The sequence below is a fragment of the Pezoporus wallicus genome, unplaced genomic scaffold (assembly GCF_028554395.1).
Source record: "Pezoporus wallicus isolate ANWC-B61680 ecotype Strahan unplaced genomic scaffold, APGP_CSIRO_Pwel_v1 scaffold_6445, whole genome shotgun sequence".
NCBI lineage: Eukaryota > Metazoa > Chordata > Aves > Psittaciformes > Psittacidae > Pezoporus > Pezoporus wallicus.
Window position 1 is genome coordinate 717487 of NW_026641753.1, and position 18896 is coordinate 736382.

At 42.8% G+C, this 18896-nt stretch overlaps 1 protein-coding gene across 2 annotated transcripts in view; it reads right to left on the minus strand.

Annotated features, from left to right (window-relative positions):
- Positions 1-3449: 3449 nt before the first annotated feature.
- The window catches only part of RNF128 (ring finger protein 128), a 39588-nt gene continuing 24141 nt past the window's right edge, over positions 3450-18896 (minus strand). For both annotated transcript variants that reach the window (XM_057425239.1, XM_057425238.1), the window contains exons 2-7: positions 18488-18735; positions 11946-12017; positions 9291-9373; positions 6742-6838; positions 5790-5955; positions 3450-4344 (exon numbers count right to left, since the gene is read on the minus strand). In XM_057425239.1, coding sequence (XP_057281222.1) covers positions 4226-4344; positions 5790-5955; positions 6742-6838; positions 9291-9373; positions 11946-12017; positions 18488-18735 — 785 coding nt within the window. In that variant the 3' untranslated portion in view covers positions 3450-4225. The remainder of the gene's footprint in view (positions 4345-5789; positions 5956-6741; positions 6839-9290; positions 9374-11945; positions 12018-18487; positions 18736-18896) is intronic.

Consider the following 18896-nt stretch of genomic DNA (forward strand, 5'->3'; position numbering starts at 1 on the left):
TTGGTTCAAGGTCTTGAACGTCTTTTTCCCAATTCCCTCAGGCCCTGCATTTTTAACCAAATACTACTAAAATGCAAAGAGTGCCCTGCTATCAGCTTGGAGGAATTTATTTGTAGGCACTTAAACTCTTTCTTAATCAGTGCACAATCATCCTACAGTCTAATCAATGCATTCTACAGCATCCATTTAGTGCTGTGGAATTTTTCTGTCACTGTATTAATAAAGACCTCCTAGAAACGGTAAATTACATCCCGCAAGTAACCGTAGCCAAGATTATATAAATAAATAGCTGGATAAGTAAATTTTGGCTTCAGTCTACACAACCAACAGTTGAAAACCAGTGCACAGAATTACATAGCTGTTAATTCACAGTAGGTGAACACTGCAGTTTGGTTTCAAGTTTCCCTTAGAGTCAAAATTAAATTGCCAAAGCCAGGAGATTTTCTTTCATCTATTCCAAAACACCAGCCACTACAGCCCTGTGGGAGTGGAACTCTATCCAAATCTGCACAGGAAAAACATCAGTCTAAACCTGGCTGAAAAGGCAGAGCTACCTTCTGAGCTGGTGTCTGTTAAACACAGAATGATACTACATTAAATCACACAGCCAAGGTAGATGCATATATTTATTCTGTCCAACTGTTAGGTCATTTGACAAGTGCAGAGCTTTCCATCTAAAGATGGAGACAGACTAGGTCTCTCTATTTTATGGGAAGAGTCCATCTGCCTGTTTGACTCCAACTGCATTTATATGTTTGCAGCCTCACATAGCAAGTCCTGCTTTTCCCTTGAGCAAAAATCTCAGCTGTAACTACATTTCTATAGGGACACCTGAAAATTTTTCTCATATTTTTCCAATATGAGAAAATGGCATTATTATGGTTTGGGATTTAAAATAAAATCCCGCTGCTGTAAAGCCTAACAAGAAAGCACAGCAATCCAGCACCAGGTGACAAGGCTTCCCCTCCTGCAGGGATAAAACAAAGCTTTCCTAGTCCCCCCTTGGAGAACATGCAAGCATTTGAGTGAAGTGTCTAGATTAGAGCTTTACTGGGGGGGGAGAGAAATGACAGCAGTGAGTAAACACTTGGAGATGATGATGGAGCCTGTTTTGCTTTCTCTTTAGGGCAGAATAACTGACGCATCTGTGTGACTCAATGGTATTAACAGAGCCAAAAGGCACACATCTGAGAAACTGTTGTCACTCGTGGGCACCTAATTTCCAGTGTCTTACAGTGTATATATAGCAAACTCCAACGATTGCACAGTAACAGCAAGTTTGCATGGAACAACCTGATCTCCAGGCACATTTCTGATTGCTTCTTGCTTAGAGGAAAAAGTCTATCATGCCATAGTGCTCTAAGCAGGGTCAGCTGCAGACAGCTGCTATCCATGGAAACTTGGAAATACAAAGCGCGATTGGAGCTTTGAAATTTCTTTAAAGTAGGTAAAACTGTCACAACGTTCTCAAAGGTGAAACCCTCAGCAGAGTTCAGTGAAGTAAGACAGTGGCTGTTTTTCCCCAAAGTCAGACAGCAAGTCCCAAGTTCAGTATCACAGACTGCATGCGTGAAATTTGCACACTTTCATTTTTAAACAAAACCCATGCAGAGCCAATATTGACAAATAAATCCGCACACACAAGAACATGGCAGACTCACACATTAAGCTGCAAAGCCTAGCAGTAGCTCAAATGCTGTTCAGGTACAAATGTTGCATTTATTCCCTTAGCAGTACTTCACATTTGATACAAGAATCCTAAAATCTTCCTGAAGATCAGTGTAAGGACATTGGACTCCAAGAAAGCCCACGTCTTGACAGAACACGTACACATCTAATCCTATAGCACTATGAGTATTGACATGAACTGCCGCATTCCCCAGTACTCCACTAGTGAATCCCTTGAGAAAATTCTGGATATCCACCTTACCCATCAAAATATGAGTACTGGATAAAAGGCAGATTTATTGCTCTTAAAAGACAGTAAGTAGAAATGCATGAATCCTATAAACAAAGCAACCTAAATGCATAGATTGGAACAAAACAAAAAGCCAAAATGCCTTTCAAAGTATTGAATTGATCTGAATCACACACATGTGTGCCCTCCCTTTTTCTGAAAGTCAAATCTTGTTGCTATTAAACAGAAGACTGGCAGATGATTTTATTTTCAGTGTAACAGCATGAAATTCTAGTACATTACAGCTTACACACTGCAGTAAGTTTATAAAATATTTTGAAATGTGAATGAAATTAAGTGTTCAGGTGCTGCCTGTTTACTGCTTGGCTGGTTCCTTTCTCTGCTCTGCACTTCAGATGCACACAGAAGGGTGATCACAGCAAAAATACAGTTTCAAGTGGTCTGATTTATACTCAGCTTTAGAATTTGAGCCCACAACCAACCAATGTTTCCTAGACTAGACATGGAATTTAGCTAAAAAGAAGCACCCGATAACTACTACAAAACTGGCCAAGGGGAGTCACAAGTTTTTGCTACATCTAATAGTATATTTCAGTACAAAGGGCATTTAATTGTTTTTAAAACATATTGCCTTACAACACAAGCATAAACCTTTGAGTAAGGGAGGGACACTGAGCAACCTGACAGAGAAGTGAGCTGCAACCTGCCTGATCTGCAGAGTTCATGTAAGGCTACCTTGTGCTGAACATGCTGTGAAGAACTGTCCAGAGGCACAAGCAGCTCACTGCACACACCCTGAGCTGCTTGGGTTTTGAGTACAGCTACTAGGCTTAAGCTTGTCAGTACCATTTCAATCCATGTTAACAGTAGCACCCTGCCTTAATTAGCACTCCTTATTCCAATTAGCTCAAGCAAGCACTGCTGCCTTTTGGCTGCCCAAGACTCATTCAGTTTTAGGGTTGTGAGACAGCAAATTCAACATCTATTGCCAGTTAAGAGCTGATAATCAACATTTAGTGGCAGTTAGGGTCATCAAAATATAGTTTTATTTACATTTTCATATTCAAATTCAGTACAAATCATGAAATATTTACAACTATTTTAATTGTACTACAGCTAAGAAAATGCATTGCTTTTTCCCTCCAGATTCAATAGTACTTCATTTCAGGCTTTAAGACAAAGTTCTGCTAACATTAGAAATAAGCTATAGATACAAAGATAAAAAAATAAAGTGCATCCACAAGATGTCCTTAGTTATCTTTGCTGAGCAAGGCCCTGCACTTACTATTGAGGCACCCAGTGTTCCTCCTTGACCCCAGTTCAACTCCCCACGGATGACAGACCACTTCTCCAGTATGTTTACAGGACGTCAGCTCTCCCTGCAGCTTTAGCACACAGGCAAGACAATGCAGAGCAACACTCCAGCATTTTTCAGAGGCTGGATCACTTTCTGAACAAAACACAACAGATCCTTTGGGAAGTATCTATCTTTTCATCTTCAGTTCAGTCTTTCTGAAGTCATCCCAGACTCTGGCGTACTGCTGGTGCTAGAGATGGCTCTAACTCCAAAAGCCAGGGAAGAGCTTTCAGGCTAATATAAACAGGTTTGAAAGACTCATGCAATTGTTCCATTTACAGTATCGTGCAAGTCAGATTTGGCCTGTCAGCTTGCAGCTCTCTTTTTTCCCTTTAGGAATGTGTGGTTGGCAGGCTGGAGTTTAGAGGTAGAGAATCAATCGGCTTACTAGAGAACCAAAGACACTGTGGGAAAAATCCCATTTGACAGGCATAGTTTGTACTTTCTCCTATCAAATTAGTGCACTGAGATATTAAATACAGTGTTGTTTTAACTGAACCCTGTCTGGTAAGTAAGTATTAGACCAGATCAAAATTAATTTGTTTACAATGAAAATCCACTTGAATTAAAACAATAAACAACAAAAAAAACCCAAGTCAAAACAACTCCCAGGAGAGACAGCTATGACAAAGAATGTTTTTCCGTATTTAAATGACTCAAACACTGAAGAGAAGCTTTGCTGAAGATAGAACTTTTGGTTTAGTGTTAAAATCTGATGGTTTTCTTTATATTTAAGATGGCTTTATGTGAAGAGTGCTAAAACTAAATTCCACATGGGAGACACAGTTTTAAGAACAGCAAACCATACAATTATGATTTGAACAAGTCCATTTTATCTCAGCATTGCCAAGGCAATATTTTTCCTGCAACAGCCTTGCAATGTTTCATACACATGCAATGGCAATCAGCAGCTCCTTGCAGAAGTTTACACGAGGTCACTGGGAATGTTCTTAGGACCTGACTTCACGAACTTGTATTTCGTCTGCCTCAAAGCTTGGGTTGTCAGCATGTGGAAGGGCATTCACAGCAGGGGGCTGGGATTCATTGTTCACAAGATGCATGTTGTCATCTGTCCAGAATAAAACCAAGAAAAGACAAGTTAAGAAGTAATACAGGCAAGCTTTACAACCTTAAAGCACACCATGCTTGCTTTATTTCCATAAGCCCACTGCAGTGGTCTTTCCCCTGCACTTTTCCTGCAGAGTGGGAGATCCGAGGCCATGCTCCAACAACTGCTCTTCTGCTACCCCACACTACTTTGTGAGTCCATTCTTGACATTACTAGTCATTTCTAGAGGTATCTGCTCTGCTCTTCACTTCTCAGTAATGCTGAGCATGCCTGGGTTGTGTGCTCAAGTGGCAGAAGGCCACATGAGGCTATGAAATCCATCTATAAGGAGATAGGCGATTCTCATACAACATTAGGGCTGCTGAAGACGGGCATCAGGAGCAACTTCTGGAGACAAGTTTCAGGATAAGCTGTGGAACACAGGCTGATTCAGAGAGGAAGGCCTTCTTCCTACAGACTAAACCTGTTAGGCTGATGTTATATGTGTGTCCTTGCCTCGTGAGAATACACAAGGGCCTGAACCATGTAACTAAACCAGCATCGCTTCAAGTCGCTTATATGGATACAATTTCAACTTCTGATGTTTAGCTTATAAGAAATACCTTCTGCTCTACCAGGGTACCTAAATGGGACATTCCCATACACATCACTTGCTGGAGCAACATGTCCCAAAAGAGGCACGCAGCAAATCCCATGCTTTCCTATCAGCTAGCCTTCTCACAGGAAATCTAAGTAGACACATTCAGAGCATCCCCTTCATCTTGTAAAGATTCCTTACTCTGCTTCCCAAGGCCATTCCACAATCCAGGATATAGTTACTTACATTTGTTTACCTGGAGAATTTCCATTTTTAAAAATCAACAGCAACACTGAGCGTGTGTTGGCAAAGTTAAACACTCAAAAGATTTTCAAGTGGTTTGCTCTTATTAAAAAAAGATAAGGTAGGTGGAAAAGCTGATAGTCTTTTCCAATTAATATTCTCTAAAAATGTTCAAGGATGTTTAAGCCTTGGCAAAATCTGAAATTCAGTTGAAGTATTTTTCATCTTTATTTTGCATCATCTGCAAGAGCAGAACTGACTCCCCAGAGGTTTTCTGTATGTAATTAACTAAAGTGGACAGATCTGGTGACAAAGCAACACTCACTCATACCAATGAAATCTCCAAAGAGACAATAAGATGAAGGACACCTTCAGAAAAATCTCTTTGGCTTTTAGAGTAGTAAGCCTCTGATTTTCAACTACTCTTTTCAAAGACTTAGGTTTCAATTCACATTTAGGTGGTGTTAAAACAAAGAGCCAAATGCTAAAACAAAATACAAGATTATTATTACACTGAAAAACAAGGTATTCAAGGACTGCAAGCTGTTAAGGTAAATACCCCTAAATCACAGCATAAGCAACAAAGTAGAATGCAATCTATCGAGAGATGAAACTGTAGACGCACTTTCTGATGGTGCATGTTCCTCCAGAACAGATCCATCTGCTCCTTGTACAGAAGCATATCCAGATGATGCTGTTTCACTACGATTATCCTCTTCATTAGCTGAAGACACATTTGATCCCTCACTGGATACTGTGACTTGCACAGACTCAACTTCTTCTACAGTCTCCTATGTGGAATAAAGGAGAAAACATTTAGGCTGCATCTTTCCAGGAGACCAACACCTGTAAGGCCTGGAGCCTAGTGAACTTACACCCAGGGGAAAAAAAATACTAAAATGGAAGAAAGCTCTGCCGTTAACCTCCAGCATCATAGGTGAAAACCAGTTACTGCCTATTTGAGTGGGAAGTTCAAATGAAACTTCTGAATTCTTCAGCCAGTTCCAGGAAAATAGATTCTTCCTTCCCCTCAGTGCAGATCTCCCTTCCCCAGGCAAACCCTGGCATACATTTAGCTGGTCCAGGCAGTGCCAGGCATTGGCAACATCTTCCCCTGGCATCTGCCACAACTAGCATTTGCAGAACACATCAGAAATTCCTTATGTATCCTAGGAAATCATGTGGCTGCAGGAATGCCATACATGCTAACACATTCACTTTTCAAGGACTCCAGGTACTTAGTAACTTTCTAAGGGCTGGTTACAGGGACTGAGTTGTCAAGTCTGCCTGAAGCTTTGAGAAACACCCTTAGCTGCGAGCACAAGAGTTAAGAGCAATTCTTCAGTCATGCGTTATAATCAATTTTGGTTGATATGCTGCCAAAGGCTTTAGATGATACCGACTCAGACCAAGTCAGCTGCAAGCTTCACAGCAGTTATTCTTATAGCATCTCTACACTGACATGGCAATGCCTGTGCTTACTACCTGTGCTCTAGAGGCACCATGAAGTAGCTCATACGCTGTTATTACTCCAGTTTAGTAACAGCATCTGCCACTAAGACAGACTACTGGCTTACCTCAACACCCAAAACTTTGAGTATGTCACACTTGCACATCGGGCATGTCCTGTGTTCCAGAAGCCAGGGGTCAATACAGTTCTTGTGGAAAAGATGGCTGGTGGAATAAGGCAAGCACGAGTTAGTTTCCCTGGTGTGAAACCTACTTACGTGGCAGCTATGAAGGCCCATTTAGAAACACCAAGAATTTATTTATTCTATTATCCATCTGAGAATGGATTACATTATTTTTATCTCTCAACTTGCTAAACTTGCTGGAATTCAGTTTATTGTCTTCGCTACATCAGCCTTAAACTTTTATTTTTCTTTTTTTGTTTTAATCTATGTACAGTACATTCCCAGCTGATAATTTAACTAATACAAGTAGTGACATCTCAGTGCTAGCTTTAAGGTTGAATTCCGTCATGCAGATGATGAAATAGCACTCGTTTCTATAAAACTATATAGAACAAAATCATCTCTCAGAGTTATGCCATCAAATAAACCGTACTCCCACACATTTACTTTGTCTATGCAGTCACTGTATATTCTAAGTGGATATTTAGCAGGCTGTACTCAAGGAAGTAAATATAGTTCAGCCATTACAGATGCAAATGTGCGTTTTTGTGAAGACAGTTCCACAATGGGTCTAAATTAAGCCACAGACTTTGGAGGATGACTTGAAATCCTGTAATCTGCTTGTTCCCTCAGCCTGAATAGAAGTAGCAAGACAGACAGGCACTGCTCAGTATTAACCAGAACTCTATTATGAGAAGTGCAGAAATCACCACATCCAGCGCGCAGTATCCTACACCCCAGACTGATACCAGCATTCTCCAATCCAGCTCACACAGCCATCACCTCCTTCCAGCTGCACCAATGTAATGTCTAGAGTACAATCTGAAACTTCCTTGATGCGTGACTATTTTGAGTACTTGGAATTGATATTGGTCTGGTGTACCTCTGCTACTATAAATGCCTCAGTCTGACTATCTGGACAAGAATGCCTTCCACAAATACACACACCCCAGCTACTTAGATAGCACCGATGTGACTCACAGGAGCAGTTGACTGCTTGTTTCTTTCATGGATAGAGCTAAATGCTTTCAACAAATAGGGTCTCAGTGTAGAGGTCAATATCAGTTTAACTCATGTGAGAGAATCTAATATGGTTGATCCTGCAGAGGTCACCACTGCTGAAGGTTATCAAATAAATGCAGTGATCTTAACCCTCTTAAGAGCTACATTTGGGCCAAAGAGGAATGAAACATCACAAATGTATGTAAAGACAGTCTCAGGGCAAAGCATAAAGAACACATTCAAAAGAAGTTACTCTCCTCTTAACCTAATAAGTCATGCTTTGTTTGCAGGTTCATAGGAAGATTGTCAGTTTATAGAGAAGTCAGGTCTTCTATCAGCCAAAGGTATCTAGAGCCTGTCTAAATGCTTCTGCACTTATGGGACTGACTTCATTGTTAACAGGACTACCCAGGAGAATAAATCAGAGAATACAACTGAATAATCATTAACACATGCTTGAAAGCTTATTCAGTTTTGGTGTTTTCTAAACTACAAGCCATTAGATCAAGGAAGTTTGTTCATAACAATTTAGCAGGCCAAGCTGGTGTTACCAAAACAGCTTAGAAGTCCTACTGCCTGGGAGCAGAGAAGGCTTTTGCAAAACCGTAACCTGGTACAAAGGTAACCCCTCCCCAGATGTTACAGTCTGACAAATAACACTGCTCAACACACAACAGCAGCTACAGTTTTTTCTGTTCTTCAGAACTTGATTTTTCCCCCATGTCAGATTTTTTCCAAGTGCTTTATTGTAACCTTTCCCAAGGGGTACAAAGCCTCTTCCTACACAAAATATGTGCAGTTCAAATTGCAGCTCTCCGATTTCAGAAGCTTTGTCAGAGCAGTCCCAATCAGCAGGCACAGTGGGAAATCCCACAGAACAAGTTTCCTTAAGCCCTGAGAAAACATCACTGCTCATCTTAGGAGCAATCAAATTGAAGTCTTAGTGTTACAATAGCAGCCTTCCACAGAAGCACAGCAGTGAGATAAAATAGTTTAGAGCTCTAGAAAAATAAACTGCTGTAGCTCTATTTTGGTCTCTAGTTCAGATGATGCATACAAGAATAGAAATGCTTTCTTCTGAAATACAGAACTTGGCATGGTTTAACAAGTTTAGTGGGAGCTTGACCCTCTTCGCAACCAGTAAGCCAAGTGAAAAGGAACAGACAGTTTTGCCAGTTATCTGCAATTTATAGGTAATATACACCAGTAAAGGAAGAAATCTATAAAAAGCCCTGCCATCCCTTGGAGAGGGATGTGGTCTGGCAAGTTTCACTTGTCAATCTACTCATAGGGAAAGTTATGAACACAGGCCATTAGGGCACACTCCAAAGTGTGAATTTACACAGTTCCAGCTGTTCAAAACACAGTCAGATTCAATAATTCTTGTCATGCAACAGCTCAGTTAAAGCTTGATCAGCTTTGTTAATATAGCAGAAGGAAAAACATGCTTCCCAATTTTGGATTAAGGGGCAGTTTGGAAAAGAGCTTACTTGCAAGTCAGAATACGCACTACTTCGTTCGGCTTGTACAGCTCAATGCACACCACACAGCTATCTCCATCAGGACCGGTTTCCTAAAATGGTGAAGAGAAATGAATCATGGAATAGTTAGGATTGGAAAGGACGTTAAGATCACCTAGTTCCACCCCCCCTGCCATGGGCAGGGACACCTCACACTAAACCATGCCATCCAAGGCTCTGTCCAGCCTGGCCTTGAACACCGCCAGTGATGGAGCACTCATAACTTCCGTGGGCAGCCCATTCCAGTGCCTCACCACTCTCTCAGTAAAGAGCTTCTTCCTTATATCCAATCTGAACTTCCCCTGTTTCAGTTTGAACCCATTATCCCTTGCCCTATCACCACAGTCCCTATTGAAGAGTCCCACCCCAGCATCATTGTAGGCCCCCTTCAGATACTGGAAGGCTGCTATGAGGTCTCCACGCAGCCTTCTCTTCTCCAGGCTGAAAAGCCCCAACTTTCTCAGCCTGTCTTCATACAGGAGGTGCTCCAGTCCTCTGATCATCCTCGTGGCCTCCTCTGGACTTGTTCCAACAGTTCCATGTCCTTTTTATGTTGAGGACACCAGAACTGCACACAATACTCCAAGTGAAGTCTCACAAGAGCAGAGTAGAGGGGCAGGATCACCTCCTTCCACCTCCTGGTGTCACACTCCTTTTGATGCAGCCCAGGATATGGTTGGCTTTCTGGGCTGCAAGCGCACAGTGAAGCCAGCTCATGTTCAGTTTCTCATCGACCAACACCCCCAAGTCCTTCTCCACAGGACTGCTCTGAAGCTCTTCTCTGCCCAACCTGTAGCTGTGCCTGGGATTGCCCACACCCAGGTGTAGGACCTTGCACTTGGCATGGTTAAACTTCATGAGGTTGGCATCAGCCCACCTCACAAGTGTGTCAAGGTCCCTCTGGATGGCATTCCTTCCCTCCAGGGTATCAACCGAACCACACAGCTTGGCGTCATCGGCAAACTTGCTGAGGGCGCACTCAATCCCACTGTCCATGTCACCAACAAAGGTGTTGAACAAGACCGGTCCCGACACCGATCCCTGAGGGACACCACTCGTTACTGGTCTCCAACTGGACACTGAGCCATTGACCATAATTCTCTGCATGCGGGCATCCAGCCAGTTCTTTATCCAGCGAGTGGTCCATCCATCAAATTGATGTCTCTCCAATTTAGAGACAAGGATGTCATGTGGGACAGTGTCGAACGCTTTGCTCGAGTCCAGGTAGATGACATCAACTGCTCCACCCCTGTCCATCAGTTCTGTGGCCCCATCATAGAAGGCCACCAAATTGGTCAGGCAGGATTTCCCCTTAGTGAAGCCATGCTGGCTGTCACCAAGCACCTTGTTGTTTTTCATGTGCCTTAGCATGCCTTCCAGGAGAATCTGCTCCAAGATTTTGCCAGGCACAGAGGTGAGACTGACTGGTCTGTAATTCCCTGGGTCATCCATTTTCCCCTTCTTGAAAATGGGGGTTATATTTCCCTTTTTCCAGTCATCGGGAACTTCACCTGACTGCCATGATTTCTCAAATATGATGGCCAGCGGCTTCGCAACTTCATTTGCCAGCTCCTTCAGGACCCGCGGATGGATTTCATCAGGACCTATGGACTTGTGCACGTTCAGGTTCTTAAGATGGTCTCGAACCAGATCCTCTCCTACAGTGGGCGCAAGGTCTTCATTCTCACAGTCCCTGCGTCTGCCTTCCAAGACTTGGGTGGTGTGGTCAGAGCATTTGCAGTGAAGACCGAGGCAAAGAAGTCATTCAGAACCTCAGCTTTCTCCAAATCCTGTGTAGCCAGTTCTCCCGATAGCTTCCAGAGAGGGCCCACATTGTCCATATTCTTTTATTTGATACATACCTATAGAAGTCCTTCCTATTATCTTTCACACCCCCTGCCAGACTCAATTCTAACTGGGCCTTAGCTTTCCTGACCTGGTCCCTAGCTTTCCAGAAAATATCCCTGTATTCTTCCCAGGCTGCCTGTCCTCGCTTCCACCTTTGTTTCCTCAGCAGCTCCTTATCCATCCACGGAGGTCTCCTGGCCCTCCTGCCAGCATTAACAGACTTTGAAAGCTGGCTTTTGAGCAACAGATTTACTGCAAAGGGGACTAAGGTAACCTAAGAAAGCTCCTGTATATAATCTTATATAAACACATTGTGTAGATTACTCATAGTCAAGCTGACACTTGAACAGAAGCACTGAAAATCTAATCCCATGGTTTAGAAGTCCAGCTGCAAACCATCACTGGATTATTTGAGCTACTACTGTAGAGGTTTATAAACTTCTACGTCCAGTTTTAATTACAGAAAGAATAGCCAGGGAAGCTGACTGGCTGTATTAGTTTACCTTTAAGCATCCATGCCAGCAAATTAGGACCTCTCGCCTCAGCAAGACCACAAATGAGCAGCTAAAAACAAAGTAATCTGATTTACAAGAATGTGCAAATTGGAAAGTCTTACACCCTGTCAAAGGACTTGGTCTGAAAGGGGAACCATCTCTGAAATGGACAGTTACAGGCTCAGAGAGACTTCTGCATCCTGCTCCAGTGCCAAGGACCGCTCTGCGGGTTCTGGGCAAAGGGTGTGCTGTAATGCTCAGGAGGTCACAGGATCAGTCATACCTTGTCCCCTTGCTTCAGGGTGCGCAGCTGTAGCTGTTCAATGGCCTTCTTGGCTTTGGCCTTTAGTTGTCGCTGTAAAAGAAAGCGGTCCTGGTTAAACACAGTAATTTTTCTCTTAAGTGGTGGTTACTAATACTTACCAAGGTGTCTACTGCAAGCAGGCACAGGTTTTATAGCCCAGGAGTATCAAAACCAGCCAAGTAAGCATGACCATACTGTTTAGAGACAGCACAAAAGAGCTTTGGAACATACTGTTGTGGTTATTTACTCTGGATGACACACCAACAGGGCACTTGCATATGCTTTGTTGTCACCTAACCTTTTCACAAAGCATGGGAACGTCAAGGGTTTCTTCTTTGAGAAGGTACAAGAAGATACCTTGACAACATTAGACCTAGCCCAAACAGAAGCCTTCAAATTGATGTGGTACAGAAGACTGAATGTTGAGTCTGACAATCAGTAGTTTTAACTACTCACTTTATAACACAATCCTGCTACAAGTTCACATCCTAGTGAAAGGTGAGATTCTTCACCAATCAGCTCAGCTACCACCAACACACCCTGAACTAGTCTGCCATGACAGAGCACGCAAACACATCAGGAGCCTCCTAATGCCAACCACTCTGGTCAAGTGGAAGAACGCAGTTTTATCTCAATACTGGGTATTGGTTCAAAGTAATATGCACAAAGGAAAGGGAAAAAATGAAATAGGCTACTTGTCACCCTCCCTGTGACACAAGATGTGAAACAAATTAAATTATTAGCCCAGGGGGATTACAGGACAGCTTTAATGAAAGCAGAGAAGGAAGCATTCCCCTTCACATGATTATTTGCTCACTGCTGTTGGGATAGCAGGGCAAAGATGAGCAGACAGCAAAGCCCAGCTTGCCTGGCAACTGTTGCTGTTTAGCTGTTTAGCTGCATTGAAACACATTTAATTAGCACAGGAGCCAACATCTCTGTTTAAAGGTCACAGGTTGGTGATGTTCCACCAACACAAAGAATATAAGTGTCTTCTCCCTCCCTGATGCACTGCCTCAGGACAGAGGTACATGGGGCAGCTCTGGCACTGCCATCCCAACACAGCACTTCCCTTAGGGACAGACCAGACACAAGCTTTGCAGCTCACCAAAAATCCTCTTCCCAATTCAGCCGCTCAGTGCAGGAACCCCACACTGTTAGCGTTCCAGCATTACTTACCTTTATGCAGTTCAGCCCAGTTACAAGAATCTTTCCAATGAAGGTGCAGTGCTGGTGGCACAAGCACAGAAGGAACAAGTGCATGGAGGGCTGCTGTTGACACCCAACAAACTCAGCGAGAACTAGTAATTCAAGTCTGCGTAAGATTACCTGCGCTGAAGCAGTCAATGGCAAGCAAGTTGATTTATATGGTCCGTGGGACCCCGCCAAACAGTTTTTGTGCAAAATGATCTATCTGTATATAGTGCTGTTTTGGGGTCCTGAGATATAGCATCAATGTGCATGCTTTGTGGAGTTTAATAGTTGATAGTTATTAGCAACTATCAAGGAAGAGATACAAACAATGAAAAGGTGAAGGATGCAAAGGTTTTCAGGTTTGGGTTTTTTGGGTTGGTTGTCTTTTTTTTTTTTTTAGGAACAAGAACTAGTCGAGTTTTCTTTGAAGCTTGCACAGTTCTTCTGTTGAAGACATCAATGTATGGTTCTGTACATCACTTGAGGATGACTTTAGAATGATGTTCACCTTGTCAGTGTCTTGGACTGAAGCCACAAAGAAGCAGCATACACCCATCTCAGTACACACTGAGGTTCCCAAAAGTTTCAGCAGCAAATGTGGTAACATCAACAAAGCAGGAGTGCAGCAATAGTAGTACTTCTCATACACTACCAGAGCTGTCTATCATCACTACTCATTAGCAATTGAAAACTAAACTTTCTAGGAATGTACTCCCTCACACAGTATCTAATCTACACATCTCATGTCAGGCCAAGCATATTAGACAGGACCCAGCTGGCTGTATCATTAATAATTTACTGGAACAATATTTTAAGTTTTGTCTGGGCACAAGTTTAATTGCTCTGCATGAAATGCACCAATGGCAGTGTCACCTTTAACATCAATTTTGGTAAGTACAGGAGAACACCCCGGGGGGGGGGGGGGGGGGGGGGGGCAGAATTTGCAAGAGGAAGCTTTCTATTGAATAGCCCACCAGGAGATCCAGGATACTTGAGCCTGGAATGTCAAAGCATTTAGTAAAGCCAAGTTTTTCAAGCAAAACATGAAATGTTACACTTCTAAAAGCACCAACCTAGCAACTATAGGAAAAAATAGCTAAGTTGAGGCAGGGAAAAGAAGAGGAATAGAAGATACTACAAAACTGGCCAAGTCCTGGCTCCAGTCCAGGCCCTGGCATGTTGAAGGAAGTAGAGAGGTGCCTAACTGGGAAAATTGAGTTTTCTGTTGCATAGTCCAAAATGTTCCCTAGTCCAAAGTTGCCGATTTTAAGGGTGCCTTCCTGGTATCCTGTGAGCATAGTACTGGTGCTGCAGACCAACAAGCCCTAAGGACGTCAGGAGCAACTACTCTTCTCCTGTGAGCTAACAAAGTTCTCCACAGGTAACTACTGCCATAAAAGCAGCTTTGACTTGTGGGAAGTTAAGCAACTCTCCTCCTCCAAAGCCATTAATTAGGTCATTTCTCAGCTGTAACATCTAATCGTTATGAAATCAATGGAAGTGAAGACTTGAGCTTAAGTTAGAAACCAGGCCACAGATAACATCACTGGCCATTCTGCATTATTAAGAAAGGTTAATATATTGGGGAACTGACTTCGCCAGTACTCTGCTAACTAGAAATTTAGCAAGCCTCCTACCATGCTTGCCTTGTTTTTCCACCTTCTTCCCCACAGACCTCATGATGCAGTAAGAGATCACAGAGGTGGGGACTTGAATTTCAAGCCCAGATGAAAATATGCATTCAGATAAGAGCTAGCAGGTTGTAAACAGTTTAGCTAACTGGCTCATGAGGGAAAAGCTACTCTATTTAAACTCAGTGAGGACAGATGTGCTGCTGAAGTTACATTTTCACCTGGACCGCAAGGCAACATGACAAGCTCTTCTCAATAGTCACTCAAGTTCTTAAAGAAGCCCTTTGCACAGGTTTATGTTACTGACTTGTGTGCAATACCGGCTCAAACTGAGTGAGAGACAACTGCTGCCTTCAAGAAAAGCCTGCAGCAGAGAACATGTTTAAAACCCAGGTTATACACGATCAAGCCATCCAGAAAAAGTGCTTTCACCAGAAGGTGAAGAAGCAAGTAGTCATCCCAAGAAGTATAGAAACTGCATTGGCAAATTGTAAAGGTACTCAGCAGCCTGGCTGTATAAAACAAGAGAAAAGCACTCCAAAAAATCTTCAGACTTTAGTGCTTTCTGAAGATTCTTCTCAGACCAAAAGAAAAGGAAAAACACTACCAATATGGTAATACCTGGAAGGCATCCAATTCAAGTCCCATGCCTGAATGGATCACGTATCCAGCCAGGCTCTTGTTTTGAAGAGCCTTTGCAGAAGAGACAAAGCATCTAGAAAATGGTCTCCACTCTTCCTGTTCTACCCTTTAGTGAGCAAGTGGGACTCAAGCTGCATTATGCTTTGCAGTCCAGGGTGAGAGCTCCCCAGGACTGTGCCTCAGTCCACAAGAATGAGCCAAATATCCAGGATCCTGGACATACAAGGGACAAGCTGCAGAGCATGATTATCACATATAACAATTAGCTCATCACAGCACTCTGTAGAGCAATTTGAAAGTGCTTGCTTCAGTTCAAGTGGTAGACTGACACCTTAAAAGTCTCCTCACACAGTAGTGATGTAATCCCACAGGGAAGGTCAAAAAGCAGATACTTTGAAGAGCAGAAACACTGGGTAAAGGGATGCATTCAGAACAGCAGTTCACTTCAAAAAGAAGGAAAATGTGTAATACCTAATTATCAACACTCTTGACTGCTTCCTAAAGACATAGAATCATAGACTAGTTAAGGTTGGAAGCATCACCCCAAAAAAATGTATACCCCTTCAACATCTGTGCAATAAAAGACAAAACACAATCATTTACCCCACATAACAGACTGAAGTCCAGGCAATCTGAGTTTCCAAAGGGCTGAACAATGACGGGAAAGCCCGTCACATAGTATACAAACTGATAAGTTGTTTGACTAATATTCGGTATTTCAAAGCAGTTAGAAGTCTCAAACTTTGGATATGCACTGAAGATCCAATCACCTGGCCAACAGGGAACACTGATATCATCACCTTTTGGAAGTTCACCTTCACTAGCAAGAACTTTTTGTTATTCTTTGCTTATCTAATCATTGTGAGGTCAGTTTTTATATGCCATGGTATGAAAACAATCAAAAACAATCCTGGATTGTCTTGAGTTTCACTTTTGCAAAACAGTACATTTTTACCCCCGATAGCAGAGAAGCTTTCTTCTATTCTTATACTTTATAAAGCACTTTATAAGGCTCCTTAATTTAAGTTCAGCTGAAATCATGTGGAACTGGCATGCCATTTATCAACATTATTTTTCAATCTACAGTAAACTCCTTGTGCACACAGAGCCCAAGATAGAAATGGTTTGCAAAGGTGCTAGCCAAGCAGACTGGATTTTCCCAGTACAGTCTGCCACTGACACATTAATAACATTTGTAGCTTGCTGAAAGCCTGATAGCTCAGAATAGAGCTGGACTTCCACAACTGCTCTGTTAAATACCTTCAAAAGGAAGAAAAGTTTTCATGTGATGTGATAAATAGTGTCTTCTGCGGACCAGCTTCTAGGGTGTCCAGTTTTTCCTGCCCAGGTCTGTTTAGCATTAAACAGAGTTGCCACACTAGGGTAGATGACAGGGAATGAAAGAGGGAATCCATCATTCATCTCAGTTCACAAATGTTGGCAAGAGGACAGCATCAAGTTAAAGTTCCATGCCATCCCTCATGAAAGGTACTAGAGGCAACTCCATATGGCATCCAGGAGTGGCAGCACTACTTCCCATGGGTAGATTTCACCATCCAATACTGCTCTTCCATCTGGTCCCTTATTGTAGCCTCGCACCACTTCCACGTGTGGCATAACACTAGAACATGCTATCAGGCTAAAACAAAGCACTTAGGGGAAGCCTAGTCCAGAAGTTGGGGCAGATGCAGCTTAGACAAGGCACAGATACAGTTCATCTCACTGTTAGATCTCTAGTTTCAGTAAAGATACAGCCAACTGACCGTAAACCATGAGATTACACTTAGACAACAGGATTTCAGAACAGAAACTCCACTGAGTTAGGTTCTGTGATTACTAAAGAACCAAGCATTCAACTCCAGGAACACTGCTGTCATTCACCTTCACTAGTCTATCTGCCTGCCAACAACAATAGTTCTGCATGTTAACCCTTCAAATAAGCCAGTTCTAAAATGTTACAGAAGCCTGAAACTGGGTTGATTTTCAACACCTGTATCCAGCTTCTAGTTTCACCAGCTTATTTCAGAAGAATCTTGCTCAAGGGGCCTGAAGCCTCCAAGACAGCAGAGAAGCTGTAGAACAGTAGGACAGATCTTCTGCAATGGCAGTCTGTCGCTGTAACCACTGATCCAGAGATAGCTCACATACTCTGAGCCCAGCTAGAGCGAGATGCTCGTGCTATTGCTGTCTGTAGGAGAGTACTCTGTAAGAACTTCTGAGTTCAGGCAGGTCCTGCAAGAAGCACTAATGGTCTCCCTTGCAACACAGCTGTAAGGGAACAGCTGAAGTAAGTACTCATATCTAAGCCACTGATTTCCTGTTCTTGCTGCTGCCCATCACCTTTGACAGATGTCATGTCAAGACTTTATTCTCACTTTTAAGGCTTTTGCTTAAGCCCTGAAGTGGCAGGTGTAAGGCAGGTCTGATCAGATTGAAGACAAAGCTGGAAGCATTAATCCCATCAGTTTATTGCACAGATGGGAGTTACTCAGAAACTTAACTCATTAGCACCTCCCTGCCTGGGGTTTAAAAAGAACACAACAGTGCTTTTTATCAACTCCTAATTGAAGCTGTCAGTGCAATTCCCAGGAAGCTTTCAGTCAGAAAAGCAGCAGCTTCCCAACTTGCGGTCTGCAGTAAGGCAGCCAAAGCCATGTACAGTTTTATAGACACATTTGCAGTCGTGTCTCACCTTGCAGCTAACACATAGGCAGTGCTATGTGGGAAGTGTGAGGGTCAGCTAAAAGCAGTTCAGCTCTCTCACCGCCTCCAGTCCATCAGCGTTATGGCTGCACTGCAATTCAGTTGTAGGAGACAAAGTTTGCTAAACACAATCAGTTACCTTCTTCAGACAGTTTACTTTTTGTGGTCTCTTTGGAAACTTCTAAGCTATTTCAAGATCTGTCTCTTAGCATTTTAAAGGTCACACTCCTTCCTGGAGAATGAACAAATTCCATGATTTTGGTGTTCAGTGAATATCTTGCCCTCAAGATCCACAGCGTGGAGTCTCAGGGGTATGAAAGAAACCCTCAACAATGGCACACACAAGCTCACCTGGTTCCTGGACTGGGCCCTGGCAATCCTGAGTCTCCGAGCAGAGTAAAAGATAAAGTAGCCCATGGTTGCTGCTGTGACAATGAAAAATGACACTGAGGTGAAGAAGATGGAGTATTGATTCATCCAAGGACCGTGCTTTTTCCCCACTTCAATGACCATAGTCACTTTCATGCCGCTCTCAATCCGGTGTAGGATCTCCATGCCTTTCATGTTGCCAATCATGATTGCAACGATGCTTTCAGCGCCTGCAAAGGAGAAGGGGAATTCATGCTCAGTTCACAGGTGTTTGCAAGTCATTGTCTTAGATGTTCCAGTTCAAGTGCTAAAAAAAAGACTGGAAAGTTTCTAAATAGCCCTTGCAGATTCAACGTGAGCTGACGGAATGTCATCTCCATGTGCTTGTTCA